The sequence below is a fragment of the Heloderma suspectum genome, chromosome 1 (assembly GCF_057233095.1).
Source record: "Heloderma suspectum isolate Gila_16-S chromosome 1, 16-S_ref, whole genome shotgun sequence".
In the NCBI taxonomy this organism is placed as follows: Eukaryota; Metazoa; Chordata; class Lepidosauria; order Squamata; family Helodermatidae; genus Heloderma; species Heloderma suspectum.
In genome coordinates, this window is record NC_139458.1 from 86,038,874 (window position 1) to 86,052,885 (window position 14,012).

The following is a 14,012-nucleotide window of genomic DNA, read 5'->3' on the forward strand; positions in this document are numbered from 1 at the left end:
AATCAGAGTCCAAGCTGAATTTTGTGGTCAGTGCACACCTGTATTAGAGATCCACTAAGAACATCACATCACCCTGGTTTGAAAACAGAAGCATGTCTAGAAAATGCAAGCACAGAAATAAACTAGGTCGACATTCATAGAATCATAGAACAGTAGGGTTGGAAGGGGCCTACAAGGCCATCGAGTCCAACCCCCTGCTCAATGCAGGAATCCAAGTCAGAGCATCCCTGACAGATGGCTGTCCAGCCTCGTCTTGAACGTCTCCAGTGTGGGAGAGCCCACTACCTCCCTAGGGAATTGGTTCCATTGTTGTATTGCTCTAACAGTCAGGAGGTTTTTCCTGATGTTCAGCCGGAATCTTGCTTCCTGGAACTTGAGCCCATTATTCCGTGTCCTGCACTCTGGGATGATCGAGAAGAGATCCCGGCCTTCCTCTCTGTGACAACCTTTCAAGTACTTGAAGAGTGCTATCATCTCTCCCCTCAGTCTTCTCTTCTCAAGGCTAAACATGTCCAGTTCCTTCAGTCTCTCTTCACAGGCCTTTGTTTCCAGTCCCCTGATCATCTTTGTTGCCTCCTCTGAACCCTCTCCAGTTTGTCTGCATCCTTCTTCAAGTGTGGTGCCCAGAACTGGACACAGTACTCCAGATGAGGCCTAACCAGTACTGAGTAGAGGGGAGCTAGTACTTCCCGGGATTTGGAAGCTATGCTTCTATGAATGCAGCCCAAAGTAGCATTTGCCTTTTTTTGCAGCCACATGATATTGTTGGCTCATATTCAGCTTGTGATCAACAACAATTCCAAGATCTTTCTCGCTTGTAGTGTTGTTGAGCCATGTATCCCCCATCTTGTAACTGTGCATTTGGTTTCTTTTTCCTAGGTGCAGAACTTGGCATTTATGCCTATTAAATGTCATTCTGTTGTTTTCTGCCCAGCGCTCCAGTCTATCCAGATCACTTTGAAATTTGTTTCTGTCTTCCAAAGTATTAGCTATCCCGCCCAATGTTGTGTCATCTGTAAATTTGATCAGCATTCCCTGCACCTCCTCCTCCAAGTCATTAATACAAATGTTGAAGAGCACTGGGCCCAGGACTGAGCCCTGCAGCACCCCACTCTTTACTTCTCCCCAGTTTGAGAAGAACCCACTGATAAGCACTCTTTGAGTCCGATTCTGTAGCCAACTGTGGATCCACCAGATCGTTGTTTCATCTAGCCCACTTTGAGCTAGTTTGCTCATCAGGATAACATGGGACACTTTGTCAAAAGCTCTGCTGAAGTCGAGGTATATTATGTCCACAGCATTCCCACAGTCCACAAGGGAGGTTACTTGATCCAAAAATGAGATCAGATTCATCTGGCAGGATTTGTTCTTGACAAATCTATGTTGGCTTCGAGTAATCACTGCATTGTTTTCAAGGTGCTTCCAGATAGATTACTTTATCATCTGCTCCAGAATTTTCCCAGGGATTGATGTCAGACGGACTGTTCTGTAGTTCCCAGGTTCCTCCTTTTTACCCTTTTTGAAGATAGGGACAACATTAGCCCTCCTCCAGTCATCTGGCACTTCCCCCGTCCTCCATGATTTCTCAAAGAGAATAGACAGCGGTTCTGAGAGTTCTTCTGCCAGTTCCTTTATGACTCTAGGATGCAGTTCATCTGGCCCTGGAGATTTGAACTCATTCAAGGTAATTCGGTATTCCTTGACCATATGCCTATCAATCTCAAGCTGCAATCCTGCCCCTTCAAGCCTGTAGTTTGCCTTTGCCAGGGGGGTCACTGACCTTCTTTTGGGAGAAGACGGAGCCAAAGTAGGAATTGAGCACTTCTGCCTTTTCTTTGTCATCTCTTATCGTTTTGCCATCCTTATTTAATAGCTGAACAACCATTTCTTTCCTCTGCCTTTTACTATGCATGTAGCTGAAGAAAGCCTTTTTGTTGTTTTTAGCATCCCTCGCTAACCTCAGCTCGTTCTCAGCTTTAGCCTTCCTGACGCCATCCCTGCAATTCTGTGCTACCTGCCTGTACTCTTCCGTTGTTGCTTGGCCTTCCTTCCACTTCCTATATGTGTCCTTTTTTGTTTTCAGGTCTTCTCTAAGCTTTTTGTGGAGCCACATTGGCTCCATCTCTTGTCTTCCACCTTTTCTTCTTGTTGGAATGGTTTGTAATTGTGCCTTGAGAATTTCCTTTTTTAAAAGCTCCCACCCATCTTGGACTCCTTTTCTTGTTAGCGTCGCTTGCCATGCGACCTTACTGATCTTTGTTCTGAGTTTATTAAAATCAGCTTTCCTAAAATCCAGGGTATGCGTTTGACTGCATTCGGCTTTTGATTCCCTTAGAACCAAGAACTCAAGTATAACATGGTCGCTTTCCCCCAGAGTTCCTGTAACTGCTACTTTATCCACTAAGTCATCTCCGTTGACTTCTAACAAAAACATTCCAAGGTTTTGCACAGCAAGTTTGATTCTTTTAGAAAATTATATTGGCTGCTTGTAATCATTTGGTTAAGTTAGTTAGATTAATTTAGTATAAGTAGATCTGTAGTACTGTTAATTGGTTGATGTATTTATAATTTTAAATTATCCTAAGATGTTGGAGCTGTTCACTTCCACCTTTCTTGGTCTCTTGAAGCTACCTAAAACATAGTTGCTTCCATTATATAATGATGGAGAAGGAATGAGATGATCCTGACGGAAGTGATAGGTAACCCATCTTTTCTAAGGCAGACTGGCAATGAAGTGCATCTGTCTGTCTATGGATCTTCCTATGGAAACGGAAGGCTTACTTGTTTCTGTCTTGAAGAGAAAAAGACAGAGATTCAACTCAAACATCATATTCCTGGACTTCCAGCTATGGTTTCAAGATCAGGAAACATGGCACCAAGACTGAGTCTTGATGGGTATGCCGGTAGTCTTAGTCTTTGCAATTTATCACTAACTAGCGGCCACATATATAGATAAGTATATAATATATGTTAAGCAACGCGTATCTTCTATAACCGTTAAGAAAACCTGTTCAATGGAAAGACTGGAGTAATATGGAAAACAGCTGTGGCTCATACATGACATGGTGCTTACTTAATTACTGTGGCAGAAGAATGGCAAGCTTTAAAGCCAGTGACTGAATGTCAAAGAGCATTAGATCTAGGTAAAGATGACAACAGCAGCAGCCAAGTGTTTTCCATACCTAACTGATATACTTTTGGCTTTGTACCATGCCAAACTTATTTTTCTATGGATGTATAGAAAGTGTGCCAAGTTAAACCTTATGGATAAAGCAAGAAGAGAAATCTTTCCATTCAGCCTCAACTGGCACTTAGCATTTATTGTCACTGTACAGTTGAAGAATAAAGAACCTCTGCACAAGAAATCTGCCCTTACAAGACGGGTGGAGCAATCCTAACTAGGGAGAGTGTATGCAAAGTGGCAGATCATCTGTCGCTTCCAAAACCTGCCAGGTTGCACCAACCAGGGCAGGAAGTGTATGGGGGGGACTTCCTCTTCATTCTGGGGTTTTTGTTTTTTTATGATTTTAAGTCCCCCCTGTCCACCCCACATTGATTTCAATGGTTTTGGGGGAGGGAATTAACTACATCAGCTCCAGGCTGGGACAGTTGAAGGGCCCAATCCTGGGATCATTCAAGGGAATGAAGGGGCTGTGGATCCAGTGGAGCATTAAGTACTAAAACAGGGGTGCTGAACCTCTTTCAGGCCAAATTCCATTTTAGAGAAGGTCCTGTGGGCTGCATTTCAGTAGTGGGTGGGGCCAAAGGTAAAGGGGGAAGAACCAATGGTAAAAGGGGTGGGGCAAAATAACAGCATATTGTAGCTTCAAACTCTTACTGTCAGTAACTAAGCCATAGGAGAGGCATTTCAACCATTTTGAATGGGAAAAAACATGGGAAACCACCAAACGATCAATGGTTAGGGGAAAGGGGGTGGGACCGGGGAAGGGAAAATCTGAGAAACCCTGAAGGGACCCCAGGCAGGCCAGATGTGGGCCTCAAACCTGAGGTTCTGCACCCCTGTACTGAACTATTATCAACATTTTATTTGGGGACACAAAAGAACAGAATAAAATGCTATGCAACTTTCAGACATGTTTTCAAGCTCAGATTTTAAATAAAATCCTTGTCAAGGCTAAAGAAAGGTACCTTCCACCCTCTTGAAGGCTCAAACCTTAAAGCCTGGTTAAGAGCAAAACTAATGTTCTCTGGCTTGCCTTCATTTTTTAAAATTATGATCAGCTGAATACATGTTACATTTCTTTGCTCTTTTTCTTTTATCTTTCTTGTAAGGGGAACAGAAACAGCTGATGAATAGGTAGAACTATTATAGTCCTGACTGTTTAAGAGCACAGTACAGTATCTGTCAGTACTTCTGTCAACACAATGCCAAAAAGCTGTCCTCTTACTTCTCACAAAGCTTCCACTTCAAGTCATGCAGAGCTGTAGATATGCCTATTCCCCCTTAAATTAAGCAGCACATAGGGGCTATATTGCTCCTGCTTCAACAGCTTTGCACAATGCAGTAAATCATTAGAGACCCTAATAGTTCACTTTTAACAAGTAAAAAATGTCTGACACTTTGAGTGTTACTTTAATTTTTATGGCTGAAAGTATACAGAGATCAAAGTAAGCCCCTTCTTTTCTTCTTCTTCTTCTTATTATAAAAGAGCCTAATCGATGTGGCCAGACAAGCCTGTGCTACTACAGAGTTCAGCCATATGTTTAAAAACAAGGTCTGGAGAATAAGGAGAGGAAGAACATTACCAACATCACGTTTCCAAATGTTTCTCCTGACTGAAGCAAGACGCTTTAAAAAAATCCCTCTTGTAACATTATACGCTGCTACTGTTCCCTCAGAATTCCCTTGCAAACCACTCAGAAACCCAATAGATACTTTCCTGGTGAAATATATAAACAGATAAATAAATTACCACAGGCTGAGGACAAGTCAAACATCTGGTAGCCAGCTCAAGGCTGTCAAGCAAGTCAAAGACACTCTGGCCCAGAGAAGATTGATCTGCAGCCACTGATTTGTGGGTTGAAGGTAGGAATTGCATTTATACACATTTCCCTTTATGCTCTCTTACAGAGGAAAGTCTACAAAAAAGAGTGGCCACACTGGTGTTTGATTAAACTTTCTTTAAACACACACAAGATTTTTTTTTATCAGTCTACAACTGTTTTATAAGGCTCTTTAAAATCCCCAACTGTATGTACGGTACTGCCTTAAACTGCAGAATTATAAGTTGGGAATTATTATTTTCAAAAACAGCTTTTGCAAGGCTCAGATGTGTCTGCCAAAACAGAAGAAGCTCCATCCAAGTGGCACCAAGTTACACAAAAACTATCCAGGCTGTTGTTCAGGCAGTTTCAGAATCCAAGCATCTGGGCAATACAAGTCAGACAAAATAGGTAAAATGGACCAAGAAGTTCAAGTGTGGGACTAGGAGTTGCAGATACCCTATTCAGTTGCTGAATCACTGGGTTACCCTGAGGAAGTCCCTCATCTTCTCTAACATTAGCTATTTCAATTATTTTGAAATTTTGTACTTTCAACAATTTTAGACTATGTTTTATTATAATATTGTAATTTGTATGTTTTAATGTTGTCTGTATTTTTTTTCTATGCATGAATTGTTGTGAATCGCCCAGAGAGCTTCAGCTATTGGGTGGTACAGAAATGAAATGAAATGAAATGAAAAAATAAATAAATAAATTTTTAAAATGAGCCATATTGGAGTATTAACATCTATGAAGTGCCCTATTCTATACAGAAACAGCTATGCATATCTGATAGTACCCATGCATATCTGATAGTACTCATCCCATCTGGGACACTCCTTTTTCTTTAAAGTGAAATATCAGATGCAGCTTACTATCATAGTCTACAACGGCAAGAACAAAGGCAGATTTCTCTACATTTCATATAATTTTGCTTCTTTCAGTTTAAGCCTAGGCATGCCAGCTTTCCCTCAAATCTGGGCATCCATGCCACAGTAGACATTGCACTGGTTTGAAACAGGCTATGGATGGCAGAGGGATCCAGACAAGTCCTATGTTACTCACTGCCACATAAACAATTGCTTCAGTCACACCTTTACTAATGCTTCAGTCACACCTTTACTAATGTGTTAATCCTTGTACTGCTCTTGCTGAGATGAAAAGGGACATCACACCTGTATGATTCCTCCTATGCGCTGAGCTCAAGCAGTGACGCTGTGCTCCAAGTTCCACCTATCCATGAAATTAAAATCAATGATGGTACAAAGCCGGGCATTTTTCAAAAAGTGGCAACATCATTACAAAATTCCTTCCCAAATGATGTCCACCAGAGTCATCTCTCCTTATTTTTAAAATGGGTGTGAAAACAAGATTATTTAGGGGGGCTTTTCTACATTGTTTGGAATTTTATTTTTCTTAAAATAAACATTTAAAGTTGTCATTATTACTGTTTTGTTTTCTTGCACTTTTTTTTTTAAAAAAGTGTAATCTGCTTTACAATTCCTTCCTGGGAGAAGGAATTGAGAAAATAGATATGATTGCTAAAAACAAACAGCCTGCTGCTTTAGAGTTAGTCTTAGCGAATGTTACAAGAGCAGGGCCCAGTTCACTCTTTCCCAGGCTTCTCCAGTCCACCACAAGGAAGGAGAGAGGAGAATTCTGAGATAGTCTCACATGATCCTTCTTGTGGAGAATGCACATGTGTGTACAAAGAAGCAGTACAAAGAAAAAGCACACCTTATATCTCCTTTGTGTGTACAAAGGAGCAATACAAAGAAAAAGCACACCTTACTGAATATCTGCTGTACAGGAACATTAATTAATCACATGAGAGCTGACGGAAAACAGAAGCAAAGCTCTTAACAAAGAAGTTAGAAAGAAGTCAGAAGTTAGTTCATGTGTCACCCCAAGGATCATTCTGTCAATGAAAATAGTCACATTGGTCCCAAAGAACAAGATGGATAAGCCAGTCAAGACAGAGGTGCTCCTGGACAGCAGAACTCCTGATCTGGGAGTGATAATTCAACCTGTGCTGGATGGGATAGCAAGTCGCCTTGAAGTTTTATATTTGCAGTTTGGGAGTACTGCCCATGTGGCAGCTGTACCCAGGAATATATGTGCCCAGCTTAGGCTGGTATGCCAACTGCATCCTAGAGAAAGCGGATCTGGCCATGGGGCCACATGTTACATCAAGACTGCACTAGTGCCATGTGCTCCACATTAAGCTCCACCCCCTGCCTCCCAGAATGAACATCACAGAAAGGGGAAGAATAGCCAGAGAAGCAACAGCTTCAAGGAGCTTGTTTTGCCCTTCCCTGCCAGAAAGAACATTTAGAAGAACTAGTGCCTGAGTTTTACTTTTTTCATCCTCTCTCCCACCCCTTTTCCTTTTGTGTCATATCTTTTAGATGGTAAGCCTTAAGGCAGGGACTGTCTCATTATTAATCTTTGTATACCACTCTGGAAGCCTTTCTGGCTGAAGAGTGTGATAAAAAGACTGTAAATACATATATAATAAAATGCCTTTGAAAAATGTTCAGAATTTATTTATTACATTTCTATACTGCCCAATAGCCAAAGCTCTTCAGCTGGTCCAGAATGCGGCAGCTAAAATATTTACTAGGGTTAGTTATCAGATGCAGGGAACATCCCTGGTGCAACAGCTTTGCTGGCTTCCAATTAGTTTCTGATCCCAATTCACTTAGACCCCATTATCCATATATGGCTTAGGACCAGGTTATCTAAAAGACTTCTCTGCCCAAATGAACCTGCCTAGGCATAATATCTGTTGGAGGAACTCTCCTCTGGGCCCCAACATCAGAGATATGGTTACCTGGGGAACAGGAGAGAGCCTCTTCAGTGGCCACACTTAAGTTGTGGAAGTCCCAACCCAGGTAGGCCCATTTTGTCTCCTCTTTGAGCCACCTCACAAAGACTCCTTAAAAATTTCAACAGGTATTTGGCCTATCAAGTTGTTGGTGTTTTATTCTCCCTGAGTTTTCTACGAAATTCTAGCTTTATCCCCCCCCCTCCTCCTTTAAGTGGTCTACAGTACCATTTTGTTTATTGAATTTTACATTGTGAGCTGCCTTGAACGTTTCTTTGGAAACAGAAAGACAGAATGTAGACAAAAAGACAAAAAAAACAAAGCATAGCCAACCCACCAAATTACAACTGTTTCAGCTCATCTTATGTCAGCAGTCCAGATACACAGGAATCTATAGCCTATTCAGATATTCAGGCAAGGAACATGGAACAGTCAACGTGGAGACTTGCCCAAGGGGACTGCTAATTTTAAAGCACTCCTATGTCAAGTTGTCTCTGCTCACTGAAACCTTATATGTCAAAGGAATGCTTATAGCAGCCTTCCCCGACCTCGTGCCCTCCAGATGTTTTGAACATCAACTACCATTGGCCCCAGCCAGCATGGCCAATGGTCAGGGAGAATAGGAACTGTAGTTCAAAACACTTCCTCCGAGTTGGGGAGGGCTGGCTTATAGCCTATTCTTTTTCCTGGTATGTTTGATTCTAAACAACCAATTTGTCACATGCATTGTGGGGTGATACAACTCTCTCATAGGCATATACTTATCAGGATGAGCACATATGAATCAGTTCTGACTGGCTCGTTCAGAACTGGGTCAGGTTACATGTTCCCTTTTCTAGTTCTTCACTGCAAATACAAAGGTGTCTGGTACCTGTCCACACTCCTGTTTGAGTGCTACAATTCTTGACTTGCAGCACTTTAACCTTCCATCTATATGTTCCATCAGAACAAGAAAATGTAAGCTTGACTGCCCATAACTACTAATCCCCATGGGAGAATTTTCCCATCTGGAGAAACATATGGTGTTTTTAATCCCTTTTCTCCATGTACGTTTTATTATTGCTTAAGTCAGTATGTCAACTGTAAAAGCTATCCCATATAACTTCAACTGTCTCAAATGAACTTCTTGATGATTATGGAGAAAAATCTGAAGACAAGAGCATTTTTCTACTAAGCCACTGTTTCTACCAGGCCTCCTGCTTTTCCTTTTCTTCCTAATTATTCATTAATTCCTTGGTTCAGAACCCAGGCCATTTTTAACTTTTCCAGCCCATTCCCCAAAATTGTGCAAACTTCAAGGAAAAACAAGACCTGGTAGATGATCATTTCCACTGGACCCCATCTCTATGTTCTCCTTTTCCCTGTCACTGCTTTCTTCATCTAGCCATCTCTCATCCTCAGCTCCAAGCCAAGCCCAATGACTTTTTGTGAGTTCTTAACTTTTCTGTTACTTTCAACAGTGTTAATGTCATATCCTTCTTGACTCTGATGGCTTTCACAATACTTCCATCTCCTAGTTCAGTGCTTATTTTAAGTCTGTGTTGTTGTATTCTCCATTTTTGTTTTTTTATTGCACTTTTAGGCTGTATCATGCTTTATGGTTTTATTTGTATTGTCGTCACTGAATTTTATTTTTTATATTTTATGTTAAGCCACTCAGGCAATATTTTGTTATAGGGTGGCCTATAAATGCCATAAATTATAAATATTCTGAAGGCTGAACTTTTACTTAACTGTGGAAGACGTAATGGACAACACATAGAAGATGGACTTCGAAACACCACAAAAAAGGCCAAAAAAGAAATACAAATATAGTTCCTCCTCTTTCCCAGGATTCTTCTGCCCAACAGTTCCACATTCCCAGCACTCTGGGCATACATCTTCATGTGCTAACCTTGCATATGAAATGGGGAGGGACTACGCTAAATCTTTATCCATGGGTGAGCGGGATGACAAAAGGAAAAGATAATATTTTTTATAAATTCACAGCAATGCTAGGCTAGCTGCTAGCATTTTTTTCCTGATTGTATATCATGGCACTGCTCAAGGGAAGAACTGAGGATATATCCCCAGAAGCATTTAGCTCCATCAACTTATATCATGTAAGAAGCAGTAGTTGCCTTACCTCGTATCCAAACTGCAGCTCATCTGATGTCAGCATGATTATATCATCATCAATGGCCAGTACTGCTTCTGTTTCAATCTCATCATAAGGGAAGAAGCGGTTACTCAGTTTGTTTTCTGTGGTCCGTACAACCTTTAATGGAACTCGAACTTTGGGCCACACAGTTTCTGAGAAGAAACAAAAGATAAGAAATACTTGGTTTGCATTCTTGCTTCTATGTCCTACTTGCAGTTTTTTTCCCTCCCTTCCCCTCAAGTTCTTGTGTTCTATGCTTGTACTAGGCAGAGGCTGAAGAGGGACAATTAAACAATGTATTTTGAAAGGAAATTTAGGATGCAATATTTAAACAAAAAAGTTTAAGTTTCATACCTCCTAAGACTGGAGAATGGTGGGAGTTGTAGACTTTTTTCTTCTGAACATGAGTTGGATTGTGCCCTTACTCAATTAAAAAAGGAAGTTAAAATATAATTAGGGTGCAATCCTATGCATGTTTATACAGAGAAAAGGCCTACAACTCTCAGCATGCCCCAGCCAGCAATGCTGGGAGTTGTAGGCCTTTTCTCTGTCTAAACATGCATTGGATTGCGCCCTTAATCTAATTATGCTGGAGGACGATCTAGAAAAGCTAGAAGTCACTGGAGAGAAAGTATGCAATATCTTTCATCCAACAATTTTCACTGTCAAAGTCTCTGGCCCCAGTGAATTGTCTGGAAGTACCTGAGGCTACAGCAGAGCTGAACATAAGTGGGTGTGGAACTGATCAGACCCCCTGAATAAGAGATCATTCGGAGCCCTGTGTAAGAATAAATATAACAAACCAACCCCCCCTCCACTTTTTTTTTCTAGAACTGAGAGTTAGATGCAGTAGAAGTTAACTGAAGTAGATTCCATGTGTGCTTGCATATGGCAGACAGAATTTAATAATTATAGACAGGTCATGGTACTACCCCCTTCATGGATCACTGCCTTGTTGTGGCAAAGGGGCTTGCGTAACTCAGTGAAGCCATAAGCTATGCCGTGCAGGGCCACCCAAGACGGACAGGTCATGGCAGAGAGTTCTGACAAAATGTGGTCCACTGGAGAAGGAAATGGCAACCCACTCCAGTATTCTTGCCAAGAAAACCCCATGGAACGTATCACAAGGCTAAAAGAGATGACGCCGGAAGATGAGACCCTCACGTCGGAAGGTGTCCAATATACTACTGGGGAAGAGCAGAGGGTATTTCCAAGTAGCGCCAGAAAGAGTGAAGCGGCTGGGCCAAAGCCGAAAGGACACTCAGCTGTGGATGTGTCTGGTGGTGAAAAGAAAATCCGATGCTGTAAAGAACAATATTGTTTAGGAACCTGGAATGTCAGATCAATGAATCAAGGTAAGCTGGAGGTGGTCAAACATGAGATGGCAAGATTGAACATCGACATCTTGGGAATCAGTGAACTAAATGGACAAGCATGGGCGAATTTAATTCAGGTGACCATCATATCTACTATTGTGGGCAAGAATCCCTTAGAAGAAATGGAGTAGCACTCATAGTCAACACAAGGGTGGGAAAAGCAGTACTGGGGTACAATCTTAAAAATGATAGAATGATCTTAGTACGAATCCAAGGCAAACCATTCAACATCACAGTAATTCAAGTCTATGCCCCAACCACTGAGGCCGAAGAAGCTAAGGTTGATCGGTTCTATGAAGACCTACAACACCTTCTAGAACTAACACCAAACAAAGATGTCCTCTTCATCATAGGGGACTGGAATGCTAAAGTAGGAAGTTAAGAAATCACTGGGATAACAGGCAGGCATGGCCTTGGAGTACAAAATGAAGCAGGACAAAAGCTAATAGAGTTTTGCCAAGAGAACACGCTGATCATAGCAAACACTCTTTTCCAACAGCACAAGAGGCGACTCTACACATGGACATCACCAGATGGTCAATATCGAAATCAGATTGATTATGTCCTTTGCAGCCAAAGATGGAGAAGCTCCATACAGTCAGTCAAAACAAGACCTGGAGCTGACTGTGGCTCAGATCATGAGCTGCTTCTTGCAAAATTTCGGCTTAAATTGAAGAATGTAGGGAAAACCACTAAACCATTCAGGTATGACCTAAATCATATCCCTTACGAATATACAGTGGAGGTGAGGAATAGATTTCAGGGATTAGACCTGATAGACAGAGTGCCTGAGGAACTCTGGACGGAGGTCCGTAACATTGTTCAGGAGGCAGCAACTCAATCCATCCCAAAGAAAAAGAAATGCAAGAAAGCCAAGTGGCTGTCTGATGAGGCTTTACAAGTAGCTGAGGAAAGAAGGGAAGCAAAAAGCAAGGGAGAAAGGGGAAGATATATCCAACTGAATGCAGAGTTCCAGAGAATAGCAAGGAGAGACAAGAAGGCCTTCTTAAATGAACAATGCAAGGAAATCGAGGAAAACAACAGAATGGGAAAGACTAGAGATCTCTTCAAGAAAATTGGAGATCTCAAGGGAATGTTTTGTGCAAAGACGGGCATGATAAAGGACAAAGAAGGCAGGGACCTCACAGAAGCAGATGAGATTAAGAAGAGGTGGAAAGAATACACAGAAGAACTATACAGGAAAGATCTTAATGTCCTTGATAGCCATGATAGTAATGTCCTTGATAGCCATGATAGTGCGGTCACTGAACTTGAGCCGGATATCCTCGAGAGTGAAGTCAAGTGGGCCTTAGGAAGCATTAGTAACAACAAAGCTAGCGGAGATGACAGTATTCCAGCTGAGCTACTTAAAATCCTAAAAGATGATGCTGTTACAGTGCTGCATTCAATATGCCAACAAATTTGGAACACTCAGCAATGGCCGCAAGACTGGAAAAGGTCAGTTTACATTCCAATTCCAAAGAAGGGCAACGCCAAAGAGTGTTCGAACTACCGCACAATTGCGCTCATTTCACATGCCAACAAGGTGATGCTCAAAATCCTACAAGCTAGGCTTCAGCAGTATGCGAACCGAGAACTACCGGAGGTACAAGCTGGGTTTCGAAGAGGCAGAGGAACTAGAGATCAAATCGCCAACATTCGCTGGATCATGGAGAAAGCAAGAGAATTCCAGAAAAACGTCTATTTCTGCTTTGTTGACTACGCTAAAGCCTTTGATTGTGCGGATCACAACAAACTGTGGCAAAGTCTTAAAGTGATGGGAGTACCAGACCACCTTACCTGTCTCCTGAGAAACCTGTACGAGGGTCAAGAAGCAACAGTAAGAACCAGACATGGAACAACTGAGTGGTTCAAAATTGGGAAAGGAGTACGACAAGGCTGCATATTGTCACCCTGCTTATTTAACTTATATGCAAAGTACATCATGAGAAATGCCGGGTTGGATGAATCAGAGATCGGAATTAAGATTGCTGGGAGAATTATCAACAACCTCCGATATGCAGACGATACCACCCTAATGGCAGAAAGCGAAGAGGATCTCAAGAGCCTCTTGTTGAGGGTGAAAGAGGAGAGTGCAAAAGCTGGTTTGAAACTCAACATTAAAAAAACTAAGATCATGGCATCTGGCCCTATCACTTCCTGGCATATAGAAGGGGAAGAAATGGAAGCAGGGACAGATTTTACTTTCTTGGGCTCCAAGATCACCGCAGACGGTGACTGTAGCCATGAAATTAAAAGACGCTTGCTCCTTGGGAGGAAAGCTATGGCAAACCTAAACAGCATAGTAAGAAGCAGAGACATCACCTTGCCAACAAAGGTCCGTCTAATCAAAGCTATGGTTTTCCCAGTAGTAATGTATGGCTGTGAGAGCTGGACTATAAGGAAGGCTGAGCGCCGAAGAATTGATGCTTTTGAACTGTGGTGCTGGAGAAGACTCTTACGAGTCCCCTGGACTGCAAGGAGGTCCAGTCAGTCAATCCTAAAGGAAATCAACCCTGAGTGCTCATTGGAAGGACAGATACTGAAGCTGAAGCTCAAATATTTTGGCCACCTAATGCGAAGAGAAAACTCTCTGGAAAAGACCCTGATGCTGGGAAAGACTGAAGGCAAAAGAAGAAGGGGACGGCAGAGGATGAGATGGCTA

At 41.9% G+C, this 14,012-nt stretch overlaps 1 protein-coding gene across 2 annotated transcripts in view; it reads right to left on the reverse strand.

Annotated features, from left to right (window-relative positions):
* The window catches only part of EXT2 (exostosin glycosyltransferase 2), a 137,979-nt gene that overhangs the window by 20,342 nt on the left and 103,625 nt on the right, over positions 1–14,012 (reverse strand). For both annotated transcript variants that reach the window (XM_084850909.1, XM_084850915.1), the window contains exon 10: positions 9,957–10,123. In XM_084850909.1, coding sequence (XP_084707035.1) covers positions 9,957–10,123 — 167 coding nt within the window. The remainder of the gene's footprint in view (positions 1–9,956; positions 10,124–14,012) is intronic.